This window comes from Ptychodera flava, chromosome 21 (genome assembly GCF_041260155.1).
Source record: "Ptychodera flava strain L36383 chromosome 21, AS_Pfla_20210202, whole genome shotgun sequence".
NCBI lineage: Eukaryota > Metazoa > Hemichordata > Enteropneusta > Ptychoderidae > Ptychodera > Ptychodera flava.
In genome coordinates, this window is record NC_091948.1 from 24,527,388 (window position 1) to 24,552,614 (window position 25,227).

The window sequence follows — 25,227 nt, forward strand, 5'->3', positions numbered from 1 at the left end:
GATGGTTTGATCTAAGCTCTATTGTGTGCCAAGACGATGTTCTCTACCTTGATAATCCGCCTCCACCTGCCGCCTGCCATAATTGATGTAGGACAAATGCAATTTTTTAGACCTTCCAGAATAACGGGTTAATATATTACATTTAAAACTTTTGTTAATATTTTGCAACATGCGGATTTTTATCAAAACAAAGGTGCGGGGGAAGTACGCTGTACAGGTGTCAGACTGAGCAATTCTGCTCGTCTGCTTTGCTTGCCCTTTCTGAGTGCTCAAGAAGTCATCATCAACAGCGGCGCTGTAGCTGTAACCTTGGTGACCGTATCAGTGAACCCAAGCCCCGGACCCAAGCAGCTTGGATCACAGTTTGCTCACTTTGATTCATACCCTGATATCGATGTTGTAAGAGCAAAGTTCGATTGATGCAAATTCATTGCTTCTCTAATTTATGACCGTTTGAATTGTAACGCAAAGTATGTCTTGCTAGCCTTCGACAGAGACTTATTACACTGCGTTGCACTTCTGTATATTTAGCGGTGTTCACAGTTGCGTTCTCCTGTTCGAGGCGAGAGTTCTGAATGTACCCGACATTTTGATAACCATTTGGCACCATGGGAGCCTACGCCAACTTTACCAACAAGATTATCAAAGCGATCAGAATCCCTAATCAGCTGGTCCGGGAGTCGTTGGCAGAGTTCATCGGGACATTCATACTCATCGTAAGTACGGAAACACCGTCACAACCTCACCCTTTTGTGGAGGGACCATGATTTCACCCGACTTTAAACCGAAAACCTCACTTCACTAATCACCGTGTACCAAACAGCAAAACCAAGAACTCCTTGGAAAAACTCTGCGTATTTAATTCCTCATTCAAATCAAACAAACCTTGTGTTCAATCTTTATAATCTAACAGATCCGCATTCATATATACATTTTTTGCTCGGTTTGAAGGGCTCAGGGTTATATATGGCAGTTGTAAATTCGTGAGTTAGGGATGATAAGTTGTCTGGTACCGCCTGATGTGTGTCGCTTCGGTCAAAGCAAAGCTAATCGTCTCGTTTTTGCTCGTTAATTATTATACAATCATACAATCCTAACATTTGGTCAGTGAATATTCGGAGCAAAGGTTTTATTAAACAGTCTGAGAGTACTCTCCGACACGATTTGGTCGTTTACTGAAAGTTCATACTTCAGGGACGCCTTGTTTTGCAGCCTCTTGATCATCGCCCGTTGCTGTAATCGACCAGATATAAAATGCGATACTGAATCTGTTGTCGTTTCGAAGTGTGGGAACTTCTCTGTGGCGTTAACGATGGGAGCAGCTGACGTTTGCAATACGTAAACGATTATACCGAATATATTTATGACCCAAAAAATACTATGCCACATCGACATAAAGATTATTTTTGCCATGATTTGTCAACGTATATCCTTAGTCAGCAGCAAATGATATATGCACTGGAGAAAACCAGAGAAGGCAGGAGATGCGAAATTTGATTCCCATATGAGACCTAGCACAGCTGAGAATCCGTAGATTCGAGAAATGACAACTCAATGTCATTCGGTTCGCTCTTTCGAAGAAAGTATGTCCAAGGGTGACAAATATTCACAAATGCATTGTTGGCGTCTTGACGACGTTCGGTGACGATCATTACCAATCGGATCAGGTTCGTTCAAACAACTTCTCCTGACTTCGAATTCTGTGCATCATGGTAAAGTAATGTTCCGCATGCAGCTGTTTACAATGTCAGTCCGATGAGGTCGATAGCATTACGATTTATATCTTGAGTTCAGATATGAAAGTTTACAGACGCTCTTAATACTTGTGTGGTTTTCATTTACATTATCGGTTACATTATCGCTTCTAAATCACCCGAAGAACCCAAGGTCGCTGTATGTAAACGTTATAATATATCCAGACCTTCGAAAAAACAAACAAACATCAAACAAACAAAAAAAGACAAACGAGAAAAAACAGTTCTTTGCGCGGCCAGTAAGTATTCACTTTGCGCCCGGATGCTCCACATGCTCAGGCCGGCGGCGTCCTAAACGTGCACTCTTGCTTGTGAAAAACAATTATACCCTGTCCAGAGCTCGCTGCGTACAGTACGGTCACATGATTATAAATATCAACGTGTACTTCATAGCGATCAATTTTGATACATTTGGCTCTAATTTGGTAGACGTTAGAATACCACCTCGAAAATCTCTTTTAAGCATAAATTTTTGTACATTCTGGTGTTTTTTTAATTCGACAGAAAATATGCTACTACACGAAATAGTATAGTTGATATAGGCCTATCCAATAAATAACCGTTTATTGAAACAGCCGTTCAAATCTGTGCTCCTGGTTATACATTATCATGTATAAAACTGACAAATGAAATCACAAAAGTCGACGTTTTCGCAGATATTATGTAAACATTACAGTTTGCAATCGTTGCTTAGCAATTTTTTGAACTCTTTGGGTATCGGGGGCCTAGATGTTGTACTGTGAGGTCAGTGTAGGATATATCGTTTTGCTGCTTTTTCAGGCATGCTCCTGACACAAGAAGGAACACACGTGGAATGTCTGTATATGTTCTGTTTGTATTGATACTACATGTATACACCGAACGGAACATAAAAATAGATTTTCAAATATTTCTAAATTGCGCACAACATATAGCAGAAACCTGCTATGCTGTTTTATTTACATCCCCTCCCACTACCTTTTCGTTCATCTGCTGTGTCTACTTGAAGAACCAGTGTACAACCGAAGACAGGTCAACGTGTGCTGAGTTTGCGGAGAGAAATGTCGGTGCGCTTGCAGGTTTAGTTTAAATATTGATGATTTTTGGTATATTTTTACTTAACACAGCCCCTCCAACCAACCAGACTGCTGGTCTGAGGGAATGTTTTTGTTTTATAAGAGACATAGCTTGACGCGGTATCTGCATGTGACTTGACAGTTGGTTGCGCACCAGGGGCAGACAACAGTCCTCTATTTTCTGCAGGTAGAGGTGGTGTTTGTCGAGGCGGACCAATTAGAAAGAAATACAACTTATTCACAAGTTTAAGGAAAATCTGTTTTTCGTGTTTTTTTTTCAAAAACCTGCTGCACAGTTATTTAGTTACATCGGTGTTATATGGACCATAGACAATCTTCCGCTCTACTTTCTAGGCCTGGACACAGAGCGTGGCCTGGATACTAGTATACAGGGCACGGTTACTCCACTCCAAGCTGGTATATACCTATTAACGTCAATCACATGTGTTGATTCTGTCTACTCTCAGATATGAAAGAATGCGAAGTCCATAACTTTGACCAAACTGCTATGCTCCTAACTAATGTTTATTGTTTGGTCTAGTAAAAATAACAGGTTCTTCCTATAATTCCCTATTATACAACATTCTTGTCATTAAAACCAGAACTATGTTACGGAAGACCGTATTGGTCAGCGATTGCTGTTCTAACTGTCGGCGGTTATATTCTTGTGTACAAAGTGTATGAAGTTGTTTACCCTGACAAAGTAAATAAAACTTAAACGAATGCCCCATATCGTACAAAAGTTATGGAACAAAGCAAGTCACTATGATTTTGCTGTGGCGTTGTTTTGTCGATCACAGGCACCCCCATGGTCAAGGTTAGAACATCCAGAAATGGAGTTACATATCAAAGCGTAACAGCATGTAGCGACGACGATACAATGGAACCGTCACAGCCGTAGTATAACAACTAGAACTACAACCGATAAAACGGCTATTTTGGACCGCCTCCAAACAAACAGAGATCATTAATCCGGGGTCACGGGGACACACGTGGGTGTAGAGTACACTTAGGGAGTGACCGAACGCAAAAAAACCCTCCGTATCAAAGATGCCGGAGAGATAGCATAGTCGATTACGGCACGGTCCCTCCACAAAAGGAGGGACCGTGATTACGGCTAGGGTCTACGATAACGGTGAATACAGCCACAGTCCCTCCATCACCGTTCTTGACAAGCCCATTGTTTAAGGTGTGAATTACCCCAACAACAAGGGCAAGGCTCAATATGGATTGGTCTCGGAGTTTATCACCCCCTTTTGGAGAAATTGGTGAGGCCTAGTTTTCAAAATGTAGTATAATGTTGGTCGCATTACCAGAAACAAATTGATCTTACCTCGTATAAGTGACAATAGATAGTAGAGGAGGGAAGATGCCGAGGCGTTGTTGAATGTAGTTCACATGCGCGATAGTTCAAAATGATGGCGAAATTTAATCTCAGTTCGGACCGAGAAAGTTCCCAAAAATTGATACTCACGCTCTTTACAAGCAGTGTCAACTCTGTCGATTTTTTATTGAAAAGTGGTTTTGAAGGACAAAATAGGAGTCGAGAGCTCGTGATATTCATGGTATTACCAGTTTACTGTTTAATATATTAGGGAGCGTTCAGTTATCATCTTATCGCCGGGTTTAGGGCCGGTAAATTCTTCCTGCGTATCAGTCAAAATAAGTGAACCCCCTACCCACTGCATCAAAAAATTGATGACCCCCCTTTTAAGATGACAAAAAATTCATGACCCCCCCCCCCCCAACATTGCTTGAGTAAAGCTGCACACACATACACCTCTGGAGGGGTGAGCGATAGAATCAAAAAAAAAGATTCTCAGATTTTTTCAAATGACCCTCCTTACAAACTCACAAGGTGTGAATGTTCAAATTTCCCCTTCTGACTTGCTATAATTTTGAAATTACCCCTCAAAGGGATTGGACAGAAATTACAGGTGGATCGCAATATTTTTGCGCAAGCGTGTGTGTACAAAATGATATTTGGATTTAATTGATAATCAGCTGTTGATAATGTTGATTCACTATACATGGCAGTCTATGAGAAAACTATGTAATACTTTTTCAATACAAAACTATATCTATACATTTACAGATATCTGATAATTGACATAAAAGTACTTAATCGGAATAGGGTTGTTACAACTGGTATGTGGACAAAAACTTTGACTTTAGAATTTCACCAAAAATGTTAATCCACTATACACATACTGTACATGGGAGTCTATGATAAAATTGTGAATAATTTTTTTCCAATGAAAAACTTGCTATAGTTGTGTATATACAGACGTTGAATAATTAACATAATTGTACTTAGATTAATTATGATGGGTAAAGGTGCATACCAGTATTATGTGTACAAGTAATCTGATTTTGGAATTTCGCTGAAAATGTCCATCCACTATACGTAGGAGTCTATGAGGAAACTATGAATAATTTTTTTCAAATACAAAAATAGGTAAATCTGTATTTATGTACTCTCTATTATTAATATTAATGTACTTGATTGGACTAGGATGGTTACAAATGGTATGTGTGAAAGAAATTGGATTTTAGAATTTCATCGAAATTTTGGATCACCATACAATTGATGGTCTATGAGGAAACTATGAATAATTTTTTTCCAGTTCAAAACAATCTAAATCTGTGTATTTATGGACGTTTGATAATTCATTTTAAAGTACTTAGTTAGATTAGGATGGTTAAAGGTTGATATGTGTGCAAGAAATTGGATTTTTGGAATTTCACCAAAATGTTGATTCACTATACATTGGAGTCTATAAGAAAACTATGAATATTTTTTTTACAATGCTAGACTAAATTAATTTGTGCTTTTATAGGTGTTTGATAATTGATACAAATGTACTTGATTCAAATAGGGTATTTGAAAGTTCAGATGTTGTATGATAATGGAATTTCACCTAAAAGTATAATTTCACTTTTCATGGACTGGTAGTCTACAGGCAACTGTTAAATAATTTCCCAGACAAAACTTGCTATATCTCTAATATGTAAGTAATGGGAATTGTCCATTGCCCTCAGTGAGCTCGATTTACAATAAGACAAGCCTCAGAGCTGGCTAGTTAAGATGTTTATGTGACAGATAATTATACTTTTGTTCGGATTTACAGTTAAAGGACTTCAGAGAATGAAATCATGCAACAAATCATTTTCATCTCTCAGAATATTTCTGAACTCTGAAACAGCTTTTTGACGGGACGGATACTTATGAAAATTAAGTGACCCCCCTCTGAGTTGTTTGAAAAATACATGACCCCCCCCCTTTGTAGTTTTAAAAATTAAGGTGACCCCCATGGATTTTGCCGGCCCACCCCCGGCCGTGATAACTGAACGCTCCCTTAATATACAAAATTAATTTGTGAATCCTTTACAAATCATATGATCCATTTGGCACAAATCTTTGCATTTGCGAAGAATCTGAACTTTATAGGATATGATCATGTGAAAACGAAACGGATGGTGTTAGTTTGGCTGAAAATGTCACATTAAATTTCCTTGTCTCTCACAAGTCTTCCCTATGTATATTCACCCGTTTTACGGAAACTGACTGGGCATTCCATGAGGAATTGACGAAAAGGGACATGCGGGATAGTATTTGCAGGGGATATCAATAGTAAAGAGATGAACAACACTCCTACAAAGGTGTATTTAAGTAGCTTATTCATGCATACGAGTATTACAATCCCAGTCTTGAATTTTTCTGTAAAGTGAACAATTTTTTAAGAGCAGGTCTGAATATGACAGTTTTAGCTCTATATGTACTGATTCAAACAATATGTTACAAAATGTAACAAGAGCGCCACCATTGAAACCCCGGAGGTGTGTAGTACCGGTGTAGTACCGTCGTTTTGACCTCTGTATTTGGCGTGTGTGCGTATGTAGGTGTGCATCCTAACTATTTTTTCAATTCTGAAATCAATATTTCAGGTTTTTGGGGATGGCTCTGTGGCTCAAAGTGTCCTCAGCGACAAAGCATATGGTGAATTTTTGTCAATCAACTGGGCCTGGGGTGTTGGCGTCACCATGGCCGTTTACTTTGCAAACGGGGTCTCAGGTAAGATTTCATGGTACCGAACATACGGATTATAAAGAAGTAAATGGCCATGATGTGCTTTGACTGACATACGACAAAGAAAGACTATTGTACCAAATGATACATTATTCGACTGAAGTTTGATTTTCCAGTACCCTCGTTGTACACATCAACAGCGCCCTCAACTCAAGAACACATGCCGAACAAGTGACTACTTTATTATCAAAGCAATAAGATATGTGCATCCTTATGCATCCGCTCGCCAAGTTTCGTTTCCTGTTTGCCGACGAATTTAAGTTTAGACTAAAACTGACTTTGGTTTTTTGAACGACAGGTCTGAATATGACAGTTTTAGCTCCCTATGTACTGATTCAAACAATATGTTACAAAATGTAACAAGTAAATAACTGACTTTGGTTACGTTATAGAATATTCATCATAATTTTTCATAAAGCTGAGATTGAAAGAGTTTTGACATCCGGAAATATTTTAAATTTGAATCACACTGACAGTAGATACGTTCTACCGATGACTACAGCTTTTTGGCTCACATTATTTCTTGGTCCTATTGAGTGCGGAAGAGTAAATCTTCAATTTTCGTTGATCTAAATGTTCATCAAGTTAGTCAAATAAAAAGACAGAGTGAAGAAGTATCACGGTTTATTTGAGTTTTGTATATCTCTGGATTTGTTGTTACAGGTGCACATATAAACCCAGCAGTGACCTTGGCCATGGCGATAGTCGGACGATTTCCCTGGTACAAAGTAATCTTTTACTGGTTGATGCAGTTTCTTGGCGCCTTTGCTGCTGCCGCCTGTGTCTTTGGAGTTTATTACGGTAAGGTGATGCATGTCGCTGGATCTGAACACAACTGTGAATCGGAATCTCTTGATATCGTAGACTTGCGACGGATAGTTTCTTAAAAAAATTGAGTTACGGGTGTTGTATTTTTAGATTTTTGTTTAAAGTTCCATTAGCTGTATCTTCTGGCGATTTTTCCGTTAGTTTTGATTGAAATGATCACTGGCTCATGTTGAATAGCCTGTCAAATAACAGAGAATCGCATATCATTCGGAAACATTACGTGCCCTACAACTAAATAACATGTGATTTTACAACGAAATTTTCAATTTTTGTCCGGACAGAAATACAAACTCTGTTGACACGCGGATTGCAACGTAGGCATTCTTCTGCACCTGCACGAGCCATTTACAGCGATTTCAAAATAGATATTCATTACTTATGCCCGGTACTTACGTCGTTGTCCATTGTCCGCGCACGTTGCGTAGCCAGATGTCTGGCAATCCACGACGCAATGTTGTTTTGATCCCGCAATAAACGTGAACTTGTACATCTGGCGTGATCGCGGCGTCAACATTATCTGCGTTCTCCCCATCCAGCACGCTGCAGCATGCCAGACGTCAACAAACGAGCTCGGAAGGGCAACACGTTTGAACAAAAAGTAGCAGTTTTATGTGGCTATAACATCACTAATCATGTTTGTTTCTTCGTAAAACAACATTTTGCAACAAATATGAGCCTCCAACATGGAATTTTCCGAGGTAAAAATGGTCAAAAGTTACAAATAAAGGCCCTTTAAGTCTATTCATAATCTTTTGATGTTGAGAAAACGCCCTAATAATTTAAAATTTCAGAATAAAAAAGTCGGTTATGAGAAATAAATTAAAACATCAACACCCTACATACCTATTGGTTGGAATATTCGTTTTGTAGAGTGTGGTAAAAATAAAATAGCTTTTTGAAACACCTTTGACCGTAACGATAAAAACGGATGACGTCATACACTTTTTGCATGGTTGACGGCTATGTATAGCGACTTCCTAATGCACGCCGCACCATTCCTAAATTATTGTAAATGTCTAGTGGCTTGCCACTAATGTGAGAACCTTATGTAGTTTGAGTGTGGTGCCTAAAATGTACAAATCCACTCGGTGGGAACACTTTGATTTTATTACTAGACGTGGAGTTAACAGAACTTTAAAGCTATGTGACAAGAACACATTTTGCGGAAACGATTTTCTGTTATGCATCATACGGATTTCTACATCGTCTATTATGCGTACACGATTCCAGCATGACAGTGTGAACACTAAATATTCGGGAACCATGGCATCTTCTGACCAACTTTGTCTGTTGTCCGATTTCTTCAGATGCTATCAATGACTTCGATGGAGGTCAAAGACAGGTCACTGGACCGAATGCGACGGCGGGCATTTTTGCGACATACCCGGCTGATTTTTTGAGAATTGAAAGTGGACTCGGAGATCAGGTAAGAGTAAGAACTTGATGTGATTCAATGATGTTCCCAACCCAAAAAAAGTCTAATTTAAAAATTACATAATTTTAATAACTTAAACTTTTAGTGTCCTGTTTGTGAAAATCGAGTTCATATTCCACTGGAGAATGGGGACCATCTAATATTTCGAAATCAAACATATTTTGGTATCCATTTCCTAAACCAAATGTTTGTATAGCAAATTCGTTCTTTTCTACTCTTGATCATGAAAGAAAATACGGTACTTTGTCGTTTCTTTGTATGCTTACAACAAAGTCACAAATAAGTGACAAAATAAGTCTAAAAAACTGAGTGGTGTTAATATTTTGAGTTTAGTAGAAATTTTTCAGCGTATTGATATCATCGCTCACCCTGCACTTTTCTTGCTATGTCACACTTGCACCAAATGCACGTCATATTTTTCATTAATATGATATAAGATGTTGTTTCTCTAAAAAAACCGAATACATATAAACATTGTAAACAAGAAAACAGCGCGGTTTAATGCGCTGCCATCAACTCACCAGCGTTCGACAGTGTGTCGAAGCTCCGTTGACTCATGACCACTCTAATGCTAGACTCTTAAAGGCCCGGGATCAAGTTTGTTTCGGTTTGTAGGAGGATTATGGGGTGTCATAGCCTTTTGTTTCCCATTGAAATTGTAATCTAGTAGATAAATTTCCTTGCAAGACAATCTGATGCCAATACAGGCCTTTAAGACCCTGAAGAAGTATTATAGATAGGCTGTAAAGTTTTAACTCGGACACTTTGGGACGCCGTATACATACACGAACTAAAAGAAGGAAACCGGTAAAGTTCCTTTGACATTATGATATATGATTATTTTCAAAACCGGAAGTACGGTAAGTTGACAGTTTTCGACAAAATACTCCTTAGGTTCCACCGAGATTTGAACTCGGATCGCTGGATTCAGAGTCCAGAGTGCTAACCATTACACCATGGAACCGTTCGATAATCTGTACGGAGATCGCCAAGTTTAGACTTTTCTCGACTGCAAAGAGTTATTCTCATATTCTTCCCCCGTCGCGTGTTTTAAAATTCTTTTCGCATTTGGGTTGCTTATGAAACTTGCATCACATGTTGAAAGTTACGAAACTTATTGTAAGTACCATTTTATGTTCTATTTGAATAGCAATGCTGCGGCAAATAAGTCAGAAGCCATTTATGGTAATCTCTGCGGATCATGCAGTCAAGAATCGTAAGAAAAGACCTTGGTTTTCAACTTAAATTACATGACTACAGGAGATCTACACTGTTTTCTTTTTTATGCATTACATTTGAACGTCACCGTCCTTCTCTGTCGCGTTGTTTTCTACTCTATGATTGTCTATTTGCCCCTCCTTTGCCAGTGCTCAGAATTCTGGCAGATGTTCTGAATACTGATGTCATATAACTTCACCCAGGCACATAAAACAATACTTTTTGTGGAGTGACCATGTTTTCAGACTGTCTTCGGACCAAAACGCTTTTTGGCGAACCAAGTGCATGGCAAAACGCGTAATTTTGAAAGTTTCCACAAAATATCTTTAGGTTCCACCGAGATTTGAACTCGGATCGCTGGATTCAAAGTCCAGAGTGCTAACCATTACACCATGGAACCTCTAGATGCTTAATCCAAAACACAAAATTTCATAGTTCGTCAATGTTTTTCTTTCGTTCCTTCCGATCGACGATTTTTAGTTTCATGTGATTTTAATCTTCTTCATTGAAATTATTCTTACCGTGAGACAGAAAGACAGCTAATATGTAAAGATTTTCCTTACGTTCAGTGACTTTAAAACAACATAGTCGAATCATTATTTTACCTCCATGATCGAATTATGCACGAACAAAAGTGAAAGTCATATTGCACAATCTACGTTGTTTGCTCAGTTGACGTGAGAATTACAATGCATCTAGGTGAAACAGCAAAAGAGTTGTCATTAGTTCTCTCCGTCTGTCACTATACCCTGCTACCTGTCATGCTTCTTTCTGTCTGTAGCTGATCATGATATTTTGTCATCATTTTAGCTCGCGTCCGCCCACTTTTTAATCACTCACATTTTGAATCAAAGAAGAAATGCATATGATCCGTGGACTGTGAATGACCGTGAGATTATCGATAATGAGTTCAGAGAGATGGAAGGTATGGCAGATATGCCATGCTATTTGCATAAGTGACTTTGGATAGCAAAGGAATTGACAAGACAATTCAAAAGTTTCCTCAAAATATCAGGTTCCACCGAGATTTGAACTCGGATCGCTGGATTCAAAGTCCAGAGTGCTAACCATTACACCATGGAACCTCCTTACTGACGCCGTAATGACAGTGAATATTTGAAACTCTTTACAAGGACACCTCACAACTCAACGTTGTCAATGTAAGTGGTATATGACGTCATTCTAAAAGGACAATAGAGCGTGCGACAATTGTCAGACAAACAATAACCCTTTGACACATTGTCTAGATCGTGGCAAATCTATTAGGTTTTTTTTCGCTTTTCAGCGTCACGGCCGTCTATATGTCCGCTTATATGGAGGGAGTGTGGCCTATCCATTTCCTTCATTTCCATCTCTCTCTCTCTCTCTCTCTGCTCAAGCAGCTAAAGAAAATCTTGTCATTTGGCTTTAAATAATGAAAATACAAATGTGAATAAATTAAAGGATTGAATTTCTTATTTCCAACTTCCTCCGTTCTGCATGGAAGTTACGTTGATGAAAGCTTCTATAATTTGGCTGCGATACAGAATAAAAAGTACCCAGAACATGAAATTATACAGATATCCACGGAGCTAAAAATAGCGTTCAAAACTCGCCAGAGTAGCTAAATTTGCAATTCAAAACTCCATTACGACTGGTAGATTTCTAGCCTCCCCATGCACACACATTAGTCGATAGTGGTCGACGTCTTTTAACATATTCCTGTTGTTTTTAATTTCTTATAATATCTCATGCATCTGTGTCAAAATTATCTAAACTTAGCCATCTTGCTCGCTGGGAAGGTTGGGTTGCGAATTATACCCGTATGTGTCATAAATCATCCTTCGGGTACCCGTGTGGAGCTTTGAATATTGAATCTTGTGTCGTGTCTCTTACCAACAAGAGAAGGAAGAGAAAATACTCAATCGTTCTTTTTGCTTACACTTTCTGTCCCCCTCATTTTAGGATTATGACACTTGCATAATGTTATACTCAGCACGAATGTCTCTATCCCGAGATTCAACAAAAAGCAAGACCAATAGTCAAAGTACATACACCCCTTGTATATAGAATACCGCGTTTACCACAAGTACAGTGTGACTTTTCATAACGCTTTTCTTTCCATTTCAACCAGATATTCGCCACCATGTTATTGGTGGCTTGCATCATGGCAATCACCGATAAAAGGAACACCAAACCACCGGCGGGAATGGAGCCTTTCCTCATAGGTTTGGTGGTGTTCGTCATCGGCTTGGCCTTCGGTTTCAACTGCGGCTACGCCATCAACCCGGCCCGAGACTTCTCACCAAGGCTCTTCACGGCCATTGCAGGCTGGGGCTCTGAAGTCTGGACGTAAGTGACCGAATGTGTGCGCATAGAAAATGCAAAGAAACACCAAAAATTTTCGCAGTCAAACGAATGATGTAACGGCCTGCGTTCTTGCATGATGTCATTCCCGGGACGTGTCAATATCTACATCATATACAAATAATTATACTGTAACAAAATAACCGTCTGTAAAAACGAAAAACTAAATTAATTTGGAAATTAGGACACGCACGTCGTTTATATATTACATCTAATCTGGAGGATTGTGGTACAATTTCCACGTAACTTTTAAATTTAAGAAAACAAATGAGAACATACTCTCCTACAACTATTTGCTACCACCATAAAAGGCACGTTGTGAGAAATGTTTTGGAGTTCTATGGTAGACAGAAAACGCACAGGCCCTCCACAAAAGGGACCGTAGACAACGAAAACACTGAACCCCTGCTTCGCAACTATTAACTTATTTCATCCATGGATGCGCTGAAGTATGTAGCGTTTTATCTCTTCAGTCCGAATGGTATGAGCTGGTGGTGGGTTCCTATAGTGGGACCTTTCATCGGGGGAATATGTGGAGCGTTTGTCTACATTGTGTTCATCGAGGCTCACCACCCACCAGCACAGGAATATGATCTTGAACGACCCCCAGAACCGGAATACAGTAAGTAATGGAACAGTTTTGAACACAGTACAATGCAAAATATTGATAAAATATGCATGCTAGTTTGTGATATAATATGAAGAAAACGCAAATTACGATAAGGCCCGGGCGAAGCGTTTAACCTGTTTAATAAACGAAATTTCACACATCATTTGAGGTAGCTTTAGTTTCCGATGCAAATTATAATCGACAACATCGGATAATAAATCAACACAATGAAAGTAAACTAAATATAATTATCAATATCAAAGCACTCTCTTCGGAAGCTTGAGAAAACATAGCAGTGTCCATTCCCGCAAAATTTCGTGAGAGCGGACTCCCTCTTGCATGATGAAGGCACATTTACATTGAGGAGTTTGCAGTACGACAAAAAACATTTGTACTGAACAGCGCCCTCAGCTTTAATACATGTATCACTTTCACGAGCCCTCGAAAAATTTGCTATGTCGTGGGGTGTTAAAACATTAACATGGTCTTTGAAATGTTCCATGCCCATGGGGAATAATTAAAGAAACGAAGATGAGCACCTTACACTGTTATTTGAATATTGAGGATAAAATATTCAAATTCTGATCATACAATACAACAGATCTTCGGTTGACAAAAACGAAGATATCACCAACATGCAAGTCAACCATAAAGTACCTTTGAATGCATACAAAGTGCATATTGTGCTTTAATATCAAGAATTAAATTAAATTCAAACTGTTCAAGCTAGATTGTCATAATCTTTTCTCCCCATTCTGTCTCACATAACTTACCACGTGATTTCATTTCCCTTTCCTTCAGCTATGAAACCGGTCGGGGACGAGGTTGTGGACAAGAATGGTACAGCTGGCGAACAGAACAAAAACTTCGAAGGCGATTAAACCCCTCCCCATTTCCAAACCAGAGGCATTCGTTCCTTGTATGTTTGTTAGCTATATTGATAACTGATTTCTTGGGCATGTCTATTACAGAGCATTTATCTGATCATAGTCGGGCAATTACTATTTGAGGCTGCATCATGGACACAATGAATTTCCTCTGTATGCACACCTTAATTGAATGTGCTCACTATACAACAAATGGATTTATTAGTTATGATCTTTTGGGTGAAATTTTGGAGGAGGTACGGGGAGCCCAAGCTGGTGAAAATGGGTACATTTGCATGCAAATATCAAGATGGTTTGTCTTGTCTGATGGTAGTAACATACAAATATAAATCATTTGATTACTTTGGTATCGTGATTTTATCATTCAACAATAACAGTTTTCTAAAATACAACTATTTGAAGTATAGAGACAATTTCTAGAACTTACAAATATATCTTATTTGTGAACACATGTTCTGCAATTTTAAAATCAAGGTGTTACTTGCAAAGATAGACACCGTCTAGAAACTATTTTTGCATACTAAAACATAGCTGTGATATCGCAGCGGTACTTGTGGCGTGTATCGAACGCGCCCGGGTCAATGGGGTCATCGCCGGGGACTGTGGCGATGACCCCATTGACCCGAGCGCGTTCGATACACGCCACAAGTACCGCTGCGATATTACAGCTAACTAAAACACTGACATTTTTCATTTAGGAAGGCATGTTTTTATTTCACATGAAAGATTAGCGTTGATGAATTAAACATGAAGCTTATTGCTTGAGGTAGTACTGCTTTACATAGACAACAGAGTGCCAGTTTCATTTCTGAACAGATTGCTAATATTATCAGGCTTTGTAAAATTTAACCCTTTTGCCACCATGGTTTGGCCCAAGTCCATTGCTATCAACAGTGTGTATGGACCTATCTACTTGGCAGTGGGGTGGACAGGTACTATTATTGCCGTCCAGCGAAGTGCAGCATTCTATTGACTTTGACTTGGGAAAGATATAAACAGCTTGATACGATGGAACTGACTCGACCAAAAACTGAACAATCAAGTTGCTTGGAGGCTTACAACAGGCCTAAGCTGATCAGTATCTGGCTTGAGAGATTCAAACTCAGCCAACTGCAGAACAAAGTGTTGCAAATGTGTTCTCACTGCCCGCTGACAATACCATTATTCTTTCTGACATCGGACGACTGAGGGCGCTGTACGATATGGGTATGGAGGTGCCGTTGGACAACCATTATCGATGCAAACCACAAGAATTTTGAAGAATTGGTAATGCACATAATACAATGGTCTGGTTTTAATCATATGAATTTTTTAAATACACAAGTTTCACTTCAGTAGAAAAAAGCTGCTCTCTTTGCTTACCTGCCGTGTGACAGCTGTCTGAGTACTCAGGATAATAACAAAAATCATCAAAATTTAAAAGATGATTATGATATCAAGCCTAAAAGATTGTAAATCCTTTACATGTGCATACATTACTCCGAAGCCACCTGGCAGTCTTGGCTCAAACTTGACAAAAAAGTAAAATTCCCTCCAATTGATTAACTATCAATGGTTTCAACCAATTCCCAGTAATGAAAATTCAAGATGTATTCTGAAAGCGATAGTTTAATCAAGTATTTACAAAATAGTTTTCAGAAGTATTTGCCACAAATAGTGAACGTTTCTCATTAAATTTTAAACCTTTCCTGACAGTCTGCCTAACTGGATTGATATGCATTGTCTTATGTACATCTTGTTTATTTATGATCCTGATCATTTACTGATTGAAGTGAGGTGAGCTGATCTGAGGTCGTTGAACCACTTCTTGTTTACAGTTCAAGCAAGACAATTCAGACACTCAACAAGGGAATGTATTGTGCAGAGCAATATGCAAGACTCCATAATCACACTTTCCGAGCAATTAGCGAAAAGCATGTACTTTTCCAACCATCAAATAAACCATACAATCCTCTCCAACTTTGGCAAATCAAATGTACACCGCTCCTTTTCCAAGGAAAATTCATTTTGATCATTCTCCCTCTTTTCCTGGAAAATCAGCTGAACACTCCCTTGTCAAGGAATGGATATGCCCGGAATTGTCCTATCTTCTGTCCTTGTTTGTCATAGTGCAGCATGTGGAAACAGACATCACAGAAGAAGCAAGGATCCTCTGGTGCGTGACAGTCATTTTCAGTCACCCACCTGGTGGGTTAGAGGGCAAAAAAACAAAAGAATCTAAGAGAATGAACACATGAGCACCTGTCACTGTAATATAAAAAGTGAATAAAAAAATATCAAGAATAAACACATCACCATGATACACATTTACATGTATTGTATCTATTAATTTAAAAGACTTTTCTCTCGTTTCATAAGACATCCATGTTAGCATTTACTATACATCTTTTCACCATAGAGTATAAAGTGTACATGTTTACATTGAGGGTTACTGTCAAGTCCGTTGATGCATTTTTTACAGTTATTTAATTTCAGTGCTTCTCATCGTAAATTTGTTACACAGCCTAAGCATGGGTTAACGTCCACTCAAGAACAACCCTGACAAAAAAACAAACTGACCGAAATTGTCAGAGGACTTGGTGGTATGGGATGAAGTAGCGCTGGGTCAAAGTAATGTTTGAGAAATACGGCACTTGAGATGAAATGGTTTTGGGACAAAGTGGTTTGAGATGGTATTGTTTTGGGACAATGTGACTGGGTAATAAAAATTCAGTGCAGTACTTACTTTGATGTAAATCGTTTACACACTCGACAGAGCATCCTTTGATAGCTGATTTTTCTGGTCACCAGGGGATACTGGGATACATCATGGCAGTCATCAGCATGGAGTAACCTAAAGCACCAACAAACAGACAAGGTCGAACAAGGAAAGGTGAACATGGGTCCAAAAAACAATACCCATAAAGCCCATCAAATGATATCATAATTTCTACTTCAGATATGTCACGTGTAAACTGAGATCTGATGCTCGAGGGCGCTGTCCATGCCCCTGTTAGAGGGGAGAGGGGGGATTAGAGAGCTCTCAGTCTATGTAAAATGTACTCACCTCAAATCAGCAAAAGCAATGACATGTTCACAGTCCCCCTGATGGCAGTACAGATATGGTTTACCCAGTTTGATGCTGAGGTCATTAAAATTAGTTTCTTCCATTTTCTTGGTGTCAAAGGTGAGTGGCCAACCTTTCCGTCTGCTCTTGGCCCATTCTCTGATTGGCCTGTCAGTTAATTTACAAAATCATTGGTCACTTGGGAGTAAACAGATTTTTGTTTCACACATATTCCTTTGGAATACCATGCCATATCTATAAATGTCTGTGGATGGAAAACATACAACTGAACTTTGGTGTACAAGCAAATGGGTAGAAATGACATGATACCAAATTGTTCTCCTTTTCCAAAAGACGCTTATTGAAACCAAAACTTGGTGAGCAACCAGATGCACTCCACAACAACTTTAGAATCCTTTTGAAGTTGCAGTCATAAAATTAAGTTCTTGGTTCAGTTAAAATTTGACAAAAAAACAAACTTACTCCGAAAGATCCCTGCACAGAGGGTCCCTCATGTCATTGTAGAAAGTATTTTCAATGAAGAAGAACGCTGACTTGAAGTTGTCTTGCGCTTTGTTGTCCTGTGGTAGATTTGGTGCCTCACTAAAATCCCCAGAAACTGACAAATCAGACACACACAGGATGCTGTCTCGGAGATCCGTCAAACACTGTTGACCCAATACAAGTATCTCTCTATCAATAATGGCCTGAAAAGAAACAAGAAATATATGACACTTACATTTCTTGATTCAGATCTGTGAGAAAGAAGTTACCATAACTGAATTTTTATAGTATAGGAATTGATTTAGCTTATTCCATTCATTGAAGCAATGTCGGACTTTGACAATCAGAACACTATATATGAAAGTTACCTGACAAAGATTATGAAATGATGACAGCCTTTAAATCATTTGATCAATTAAAACCACTTTTACAATGTTAACCCTTTGAGTGCCAAAGTTAATTTTTGTTGTCTTTATAAATTGCACCCCAGTAAATTTTTTTCAGATTTTTGCCAAAATTTTGATGAAAACTGTAGCCTATGAAATGTGATGTCCGTTTGGTCCAAAATTATCAAAAAATTTCAGAAAAATTCATAAAAATTGGTAAAATGTTGCACTAAAATTTTGTTGAGAAAGTTACAGTACCCAAAGGGTTAATATTATGAAAAAACAAAATGAAACTTAATCCACTCAATGTACCCATTTTTTAATACACAGAAAACACACAGATTTAAGTTTTACACAGAAAACAAGTCTAACCGAGATTCTCTGGTGAAAGTGACAAAGAGCAGTTTATTCAGCATTAGAAAGTTATATCGTTTACAAGGAACTACGAACTTACTCTAAAATTTTTGACTACTGGATGGAAGATAATGGCAGTCAACACTGCTTCTGGCTCAGTCAACATGCTCTCCTCGTTTGGTGCATTTATCATGTGTTGACGTTCCTATATGGAGGATGAAAAATCCCAAGATTGGTCAGTGTGTCTGGTATCACCATGTTCCAGTCTCAAAATTATTATTTGCTTTTTTCCTTTCCACTTTATTGATAGTAGAAGAAAATTTTCCTGTATGCCTTTATTTGATGAGTTTAGTGTTCACTTAATTGCTGATTAACCCTCAGTAAGGTAGAGCAAAGTGTAAAAATTATCTTGAGTAAAACAAACACTTCATTATTGCAGGTTAAAATAAACTGAAGACTTTGTCGAAGTATAAACACTAGTACATTAAATACTCCGACTAAAGAATATTGATTTGATGGAGAATGAAAATACTTTATGGAACTTTCAAGGTAAAAAAATACTCAATAAAAGGGAAAACCGCAACAGATGTGACTGTATGCACACCTGAACTGAATGCTTAAGAAAATCTGCATACCTATCAAATTCAAATTTTATCAAACCTAAATGTAAATTCAAATTGCACCTCTCTCTCTCTCTCTCTCTCTCTCTCTCTCTCTCTCTCTCTCTCTCTCTATATAATGTGTGTGTTAGAAACTGATTATGAGATAATCTAAGAGGCAGCTGATCACAGAAATTGGCATGTACTGCATGTTTATATTGCAAATTGCAAAATGATAATTCTACACATAATGACATAAATCTTGCAATAAGACGTTTTGCTTGGAGTGTACCAAAGCAAAACCATTACATTTAATGTGATCACTCTTTATGACTGATGGTGCCTGTAAGTTTTCAGATCAAAATAACTTCACAACTTTCAAAATGTGAACATTATGGGATATTATTTTCTCACCAGTTCCCAGCTCAGTGAATTGTAAGATCTTCTTAGCTTGCCATCTTCTAAAAACTTTTTCCTTGTTCTGCAAAACATGGGTAGGAGGGAAGGAACAACGTGCACTGTGAGTATGATGTGTTGGTAGTAGTACAGTTGTTCTATTGTGTGCATGAATTTGCAGCAAACTTGCTTTTAATGTATGTTACAGCTGGACAAATTTATTGGAAAAGCGCCGTAATATTTTATTTGTATTTTTAGTACTTTTTTCTGACGACAACAACTGCAGTTACTACGCCTTTTAATTTCTAAAAAAGCACTCCTGGAATGTAACTGGTGTTTGTTTTCATGAAATTGCAACTATACCAATCTGGAAGATAGCATTCATGTGCAACACCACATCACATGATAATGTACGTCAATACCGAACCGTTGATATACTAAGCTCAGCATCACTACATAACACATCTACATACAAGTGCAAATTATCAAACTGAGTATTTTGAAGTAACTTAGAACAAGTTACAGTGCCCACTCTATTTTATATGCCGTATTGCTTTATACTTAGCATGTCTTTGCAGATTCCTTTTTAGTCCTGTATTTTCTTATAATAAATTACCAAACTATCTTCAATAACAGTCCGGGATAGTGCTCGACGATGAAAGACAGGGAAGAAATAATTTGGAAATGCTCAAACTCTCTTCTTGGGTGAAACAAATTAATATTTACCCTCATACTTACAAAACTGTCTGTAGTTCTTCGGCTCCTGGTGGTATCCCATTTGTTAGATCTACTCGCTTCATCGCAAGACTTGTTTCTTTTGGAAACCCCAGGGAATCAACACTGTGTTCATACAAACAAAAAACCCCCATAAACGACAAGGTTAGTGTAGTATAGTGTTTAGTCTTCAGGAGTGATAAATCGGTACAACCAAATGTAGTAAATATGTAGCATTTCACATCAACACGCCTCGTCCAGTAGGATGCGCCACAGTCACCTGTGGTCTATTCTTCTCTGCCTATATGCGCCCCACAGACGTGCGTACATATGCCTGAACTTGCTGATTTTCACAGTAAAATCGAACTTCGAAGATGACATGGTGGCATAATCCCTATACGAAATAGACATTTGGTTTCCTGACTTTCTTCTTCTCAGGCATATTTTATTTATTTATTTATTAGCCGTGTTCACAATAATGACATTGGCTCAGAAACAAAGAGAGAAGGGGAAGAAAATGTATAACACTAAAAAAGTTTTCAGATTCACTTCATTCAAATTAGCTCAGAAGTGATTAAACTTTCTGTCTGAAAATCTGTAACAATTCATTCATGTATTTTGCAACAACATGAACAATGCAACTGTCAGTACATGACAAAAAGTATACTTAAAAAGAGAATCATTGTCAAAGCATTTTAGCTGGTTCTGAATGTTAAAAATTATTTCTAAGTAAATTGTTCGTACAGTTTGTGCTGGTTTACTTGGACATACAATGGATTTCATCACCAACACCAGAATGACAAAGGGTACAAAGTCTAAGATGTCTTGGAATGTTTTTAAAACGACCAATTTCTACTGCAAAAGTATGGTCAGAAATTCTTGCCTTTGTCAAAGCAATTCTGTGAAATGGAGACTTAACAAGTGATAGATAATTTTCACATTTAAACATGTTTTTAATACTACAGTATACATTTAATTTGTTATTTTTTGACAAGGCATTTTTCCAGGCTTCCTTAAATTTAGACTTTTAAAGGGCGCATAGACGCAAACCGGAATAGACCACAGGTGACTGTGGATGCGCATATTTTGAACCCTACGTATACATACAGGGCCCTCGCCATTGTAGCGCTACTGGTGAGCGAGGTCGCAAAAACCAACACTCACCGACCGCTTAACCGTAGCGCTACAAGTTTGCAGCTAACCTATAACGTACTCCCAGGGATCCTTTGAAGAGAGGACCATGCTGCATATTTTATTGGACCCCGGTATTGGATGTACGTATTTTGCTGCAGTTTCATAGCCCCGCGACTCCCCTTGAGTTTTTCGCGTTTGGGAGAACCCCCCTCCCCCCAACACAAAAACATTTCAAGGGGAGATGCGGGACTACGAAACTGCAGCAAGTACGTACCGTACACGTTGTGTTACTTTGATACGCACCTGCAGACGCCACCGAGTTCCTCGACTGTGGCTGAGGGTATCTCCATCAAGTCAGCTAAGGCCTGCTGCGACAAATTTGATCTTTCGAGTGACATGTCATCCTGTTCTATTACGCCTGCACACAAGCCCACGAAGTCACCCACCCTTACGAGAGAATCTTGATTGATATCGGTGGCATCTCGCGGCTCTTCCGCGGCTTCAGCATCGGAGTCCGCCATTTCTCCTTGATCAAAACAATAGTGGTGTAGTGGCAGTCTGTGCATTCGTCAAAGATCGAAGTGCCTATAAAATTTTCAAGAGTCACTCATTTTGAAGAAGTTTTTCACATAAATAATAGTTTTGAATGTGGTTTATGTCCCTTAAAAAGTATATCAAATCTAAATATGAATATTTCATTGCGAACTTGTAACTAAAAGTCTCATGTTGCTTTACAGCTGGGCCATGGCCATCATGGCGAAGTGTAAAGGCAGCCTATGCATTATCCTGCAAGAACTCCCATTATCTGTAAAGACTACCGCATCAACAGCAGCACATTTTGATGCAAGGGGTGAAACCATAGGAATTATAAGTGACGCAGGTCTTGTAAGTTTGTTGAAAGTTGGAACAGAAGAAGTTTGCACAGACATTCTGGACGGCCTTGCAATATCCCAGTGAGTATATTGACTTTGTTTGTGCAGTTCACCTGTCGCTTACTGTACCACTTCCGCATCTTTACATCGCGGCCTGCTTTGTCGAAAAATCACCCATAAAAATGCCATCACCGGTAGCCATAATGTCCAACATACAGACTTTTGAGGATTGTACTTTTAAGATATATTTAAAACGAATAAGAAATTTTTTCGATGTGAATTTAATCGAAGTTGAGGCAAAGTAGTGCAGCCACACTCGTTAGTGAACGTTCGAACGGAAGCCTACAGTACACATCCATGTATCAATATCAATATAGTATTCCGCCCCCAATATCAGGGCGATACGAGATGCAGAGAGGTACACTATAAACGTGAAATAAATTATTGTTTGCCGTGTAGCCATGCCTGGTGGTACTTTAGTTGTAACTCATATATATATGAACAAAGTACAACTAGTGAACGAACTAATCACAATGTCACAACGAAACAAAAGAGTTTACTGGATCTTTGCCAGGGGATTGCTGAAATGCAACCTATGCAATCCCAGTGCATTAAAAGGTATCATTTTACAAGTGGTATAGTCAAATCGCCGTACACAATACACAGTGCCATAATTACAAGGCGTCTGTGTTTTGTGTACGGCGATTTGACGTCATCAGTTTGTGGCTATACCATTTGTAACATGGTGCCCATTAAAATGAAGCGTAACTTACAAATGGATAAATACGAGCTACAAAAAGTTACTGCTAAGCATGTCTTGCTAATCAAATTCATGACCTGTAAATTTAGTGCTTGGGTAAACTTTGATTGCAGGTTTGTTTGGGACAGTGCTGTCATTGATAGCAAACTGCAGACAATGCAGATGTTTGCTGTCATAACCAAAGATAGTCAAGTCCAGCTGCATCGTTTGCAAGAAGAAGGCCAAAGTTTTGTACAAGAAAAAATCGCAGGCTGTAGCTTTGAAGTTGTAACAACTGCTCTAGGGACATTTGTAGGAACAGGTAAGATACACTGTGTAGGTAATACAGTGCAAAATTTCCTACTGGAAAACCTCTTGCCCCTAAAGTTTGGTAATACCGGTACTCTGTTTTGAATTGACATAGTTCAGACCCCTTTTGAACTGAATGGGGTGAAAGTGGATTTGCAGAATACAGATTTTTATGCTTCTTCTGTGAATAGGTATATTACAACAGGGCAGGATAAAATGCAGTATTAACCCTTTGAGCGCCAAAGTCTATTTTTGTCCCCTTCATAAAATAAACCCTGTCAATTTTTCTCAGATTTTTTGCCAAAATTTTGAGAAAAAACTGTAGCCAATGAAATGTGATGTCCATTTGGTCCAAAATTATCAAAAAATTACAGAAAAATTCATAAAAATTGGTAAATTTCTGCACTAATATTTTGGCAGGAGAAAATTACAGTGCTCAAAAGGTTAATGTATTGATGTAGAGACAGACTCAACTATTGATAATTTTGCAGATTTACAATGCTACCAAGTCAGCACTTAATCCTTCACCACTATATTTCCTATCACATTTAAATCTTTTATTTTCATCATTACAGATTTTTCCAGCCCGGTAGATTTGAGGGTACTTTCTCTACAAGGTAGTCTTCTGACTGTGCTAATTGACACCACTGTCTGCAGACTTGCATTGAGTGACGACGGCGCTGTTGAAATACTGCAGTCGTACAACATTGGCATACCTGTCCAAGAAATTTCCCAAACAAGAGTCATTCAAGGAATGCTTGTGGTTCTACAAAATGTTGGTATTATCTGTATCCTTTGCTGTGGTAACAATTTTAAAGAGGCACTCCCACTTGGTAACATTTTTAAAACACATTTTTTAATGCCAACGGTCGATATTTGACGTGGCGGCTCCGCGCGGATCGCGAGATATCGATAAAAACATGTCATTTCCCGAGCATATATTTCACATCCCGAAGTTTTACGATCGTTTCTGCTTATGACTCAAAATCCACCGAAAGTGTGTTGTTGTGCTGATTGACGATATTCTAAGGAGTCCAAAAACGTTCGAATGACGCTATTAATTTACCTCCTACTGCGATGACTTTATATACATCATTATCATTGCCTTTACCTCAGGCAAGTTTTTTAAAACTTCTCCTTAGTTTTTGTCGTGTTCATTATTCTCAATCAGTTGTGTTAAAGTTTTAAACAATACCACATAGATATCAGTTTTTACGTGTAAAATATTAGTTGCCTCTGATGACTACATTTTGTCGTCTGCCACACAGTTACGCGTGGTTCGATACATAGCGGCCGCCGCGTGTGGTATGCGCGCATACCACGCGGCGGCCACTATGCATGCATAGTATGAATCAACCGCACCTATCTGTGCTAGTCACCTATGCGAATTCTGGTGGAATCAGCAAACTTTGTTTTTCGTTTTTTTGCCGAGTAAGTAGGACTCGGCTTTCTCCCATGGGACATGACCGCTCACCGATGCGAGTGATACTGCTGTGGCGTACAGCAGCGTCAGCGTAGACTCGTACTCCATAGCTTAGTTGACAATGGCCCCAGTGCCGAACGTTCTATGTTCGGAAGCTGAATTCAGGTGGGCCACAGGAATTCAAACTTTAACTTTTACGAGGACATACTTTTATCGATATCTCGCGATCCGCGCGCAGTCGCCATGTCAAATATTGACCGTTTGCATTAAAAAAATGTGTTTTAAAAATGTTACCAAATGGGAGTGCCTCTTTAAGTAAATTGTAATTGTCTATATCTAAAAGGACAATTCAAATTGCTGTGTCTTTGCTGTATAATAGCTGTGCGAGCTATATTTTTCATGGCACTTAGGTATTGTACATAGCAAATAATTTGTACATCCGTTATTGAAGTCACATACACCTCATGAGCTATGCTGTAAAGCTTACAACATTACTCTAACTTTATAATTCATTCAATAAGAGAAGAA

General features: G+C 38.6%; 3 protein-coding genes and 3 non-coding genes across 8 annotated transcripts in view; 2 read left to right on the forward strand and 4 right to left on the reverse strand.

Moving 5' to 3' along the window:
• The first annotated feature begins 370 nt into the window (after positions 1-370).
• Positions 371-14,320, forward strand: LOC139121806 (aquaporin-3-like). Its single transcript, XM_070687003.1, has 7 exons — positions 371-716; positions 6,758-6,884; positions 7,563-7,700; positions 9,035-9,153; positions 12,494-12,711; positions 13,200-13,348; positions 14,138-14,320. The coding sequence occupies exons 1-7, from the start codon at positions 609-611 to the stop codon at positions 14,215-14,217; spliced, it is 939 nt and encodes a 312-aa protein (XP_070543104.1). The 5' UTR covers positions 371-608; the 3' UTR covers positions 14,218-14,320.
• On the reverse strand, positions 10,055-10,126 carry Trnaq-cug (transfer RNA glutamine (anticodon CUG)). Its single transcript has one exon. It is a non-coding gene; the product is annotated as a tRNA-Gln (tRNA).
• Positions 10,709-10,780, reverse strand: Trnaq-uug (transfer RNA glutamine (anticodon UUG)). The gene has a single exon. It is a non-coding gene; the product is annotated as a tRNA-Gln (tRNA).
• Positions 11,394-11,465, reverse strand: Trnaq-uug (transfer RNA glutamine (anticodon UUG)). Its single transcript has one exon. It is a non-coding gene; the product is annotated as a tRNA-Gln (tRNA).
• A 1,156-nt stretch (positions 14,321-15,476) lies between the features above and the next one.
• LOC139121805 (snRNA-activating protein complex subunit 3-like) lies at positions 15,477-21,902 on the reverse strand. 2 transcript variants are annotated; one of them, XM_070687001.1, is made up of 8 exons: positions 21,660-21,902; positions 20,247-20,348; positions 19,527-19,593; positions 18,614-18,718; positions 17,753-17,976; positions 17,270-17,437; positions 16,949-17,056; positions 15,477-16,407 (listed from the first exon to the last, which is right to left on the reverse strand). In XM_070687001.1, the coding sequence occupies exons 1-8, from the start codon at positions 21,875-21,877 to the stop codon at positions 16,260-16,262; spliced, it is 1,140 nt and encodes a 379-aa protein (XP_070543102.1). In that variant the 5' UTR covers positions 21,878-21,902; the 3' UTR covers positions 15,477-16,259. The 2 variants fall into 2 exon arrangements, with proteins under 2 accessions (XP_070543102.1, XP_070543103.1); XM_070687002.1 differs by having other exon boundaries at positions 16,331-16,470.
• A 180-nt stretch (positions 21,903-22,082) lies between these two features.
• LOC139121807 (spatacsin-like) overlaps positions 22,083-25,227 on the forward strand; it is a 40,105-nt gene continuing 36,960 nt past the window's right edge. Inside the window, exons 1-3 of one of the 2 annotated variants that reach the window (XM_070687004.1) lie at positions 22,083-22,309; positions 23,102-23,289; positions 23,852-24,064. In XM_070687004.1, coding sequence (XP_070543105.1) covers positions 22,101-22,309; positions 23,102-23,289; positions 23,852-24,064 — 610 coding nt within the window. In that variant the 5' untranslated portion in view covers positions 22,083-22,100. The remainder of the gene's footprint in view (positions 22,310-23,101; positions 23,290-23,851; positions 24,065-25,227) is intronic. The other variant, XM_070687005.1, reaches the window with a different exon arrangement.

What these genes read in the sequence shown, in the direction of transcription:
- LOC139121805 (XM_070687001.1), bottom strand. Translation starts at nt 21,877, where the DNA reads ATGGCGGACTCCGATGCTGAAGCCGCGGAAGAGCCGCGAGATGCCACC. An exon ending in GAACTCGGTGGCGTCTGCAG is followed by an intron (nt 20,349 to 21,659) that starts GTGCGTATCAAA and finishes GTATGAACACAG; the next exon opens with TGTTGATTCCCTGGGGTTTC. An exon ending in ATTCACTGAGCTGGGAACTG is followed by an intron (nt 18,719 to 19,526) that starts GTGAGAAAATAA and finishes TCCTCCATATAG; the next exon opens with GAACGTCAACACATGATAAA.
- LOC139121806 (XM_070687003.1), top strand. Translation starts at nt 609, where the DNA reads ATGGGAGCCTACGCCAACTTTACCAACAAGATTATCAAAGCGATCAGA. An exon ending in TCGGGACATTCATACTCATC is followed by an intron (nt 717 to 6,757) that starts GTAAGTACGGAA and finishes TCAATATTTCAG; the next exon opens with GTTTTTGGGGATGGCTCTGT. An exon ending in AAAGTGGACTCGGAGATCAG is followed by an intron (nt 9,154 to 12,493) that starts GTAAGAGTAAGA and finishes CATTTCAACCAG; the next exon opens with ATATTCGCCACCATGTTATT.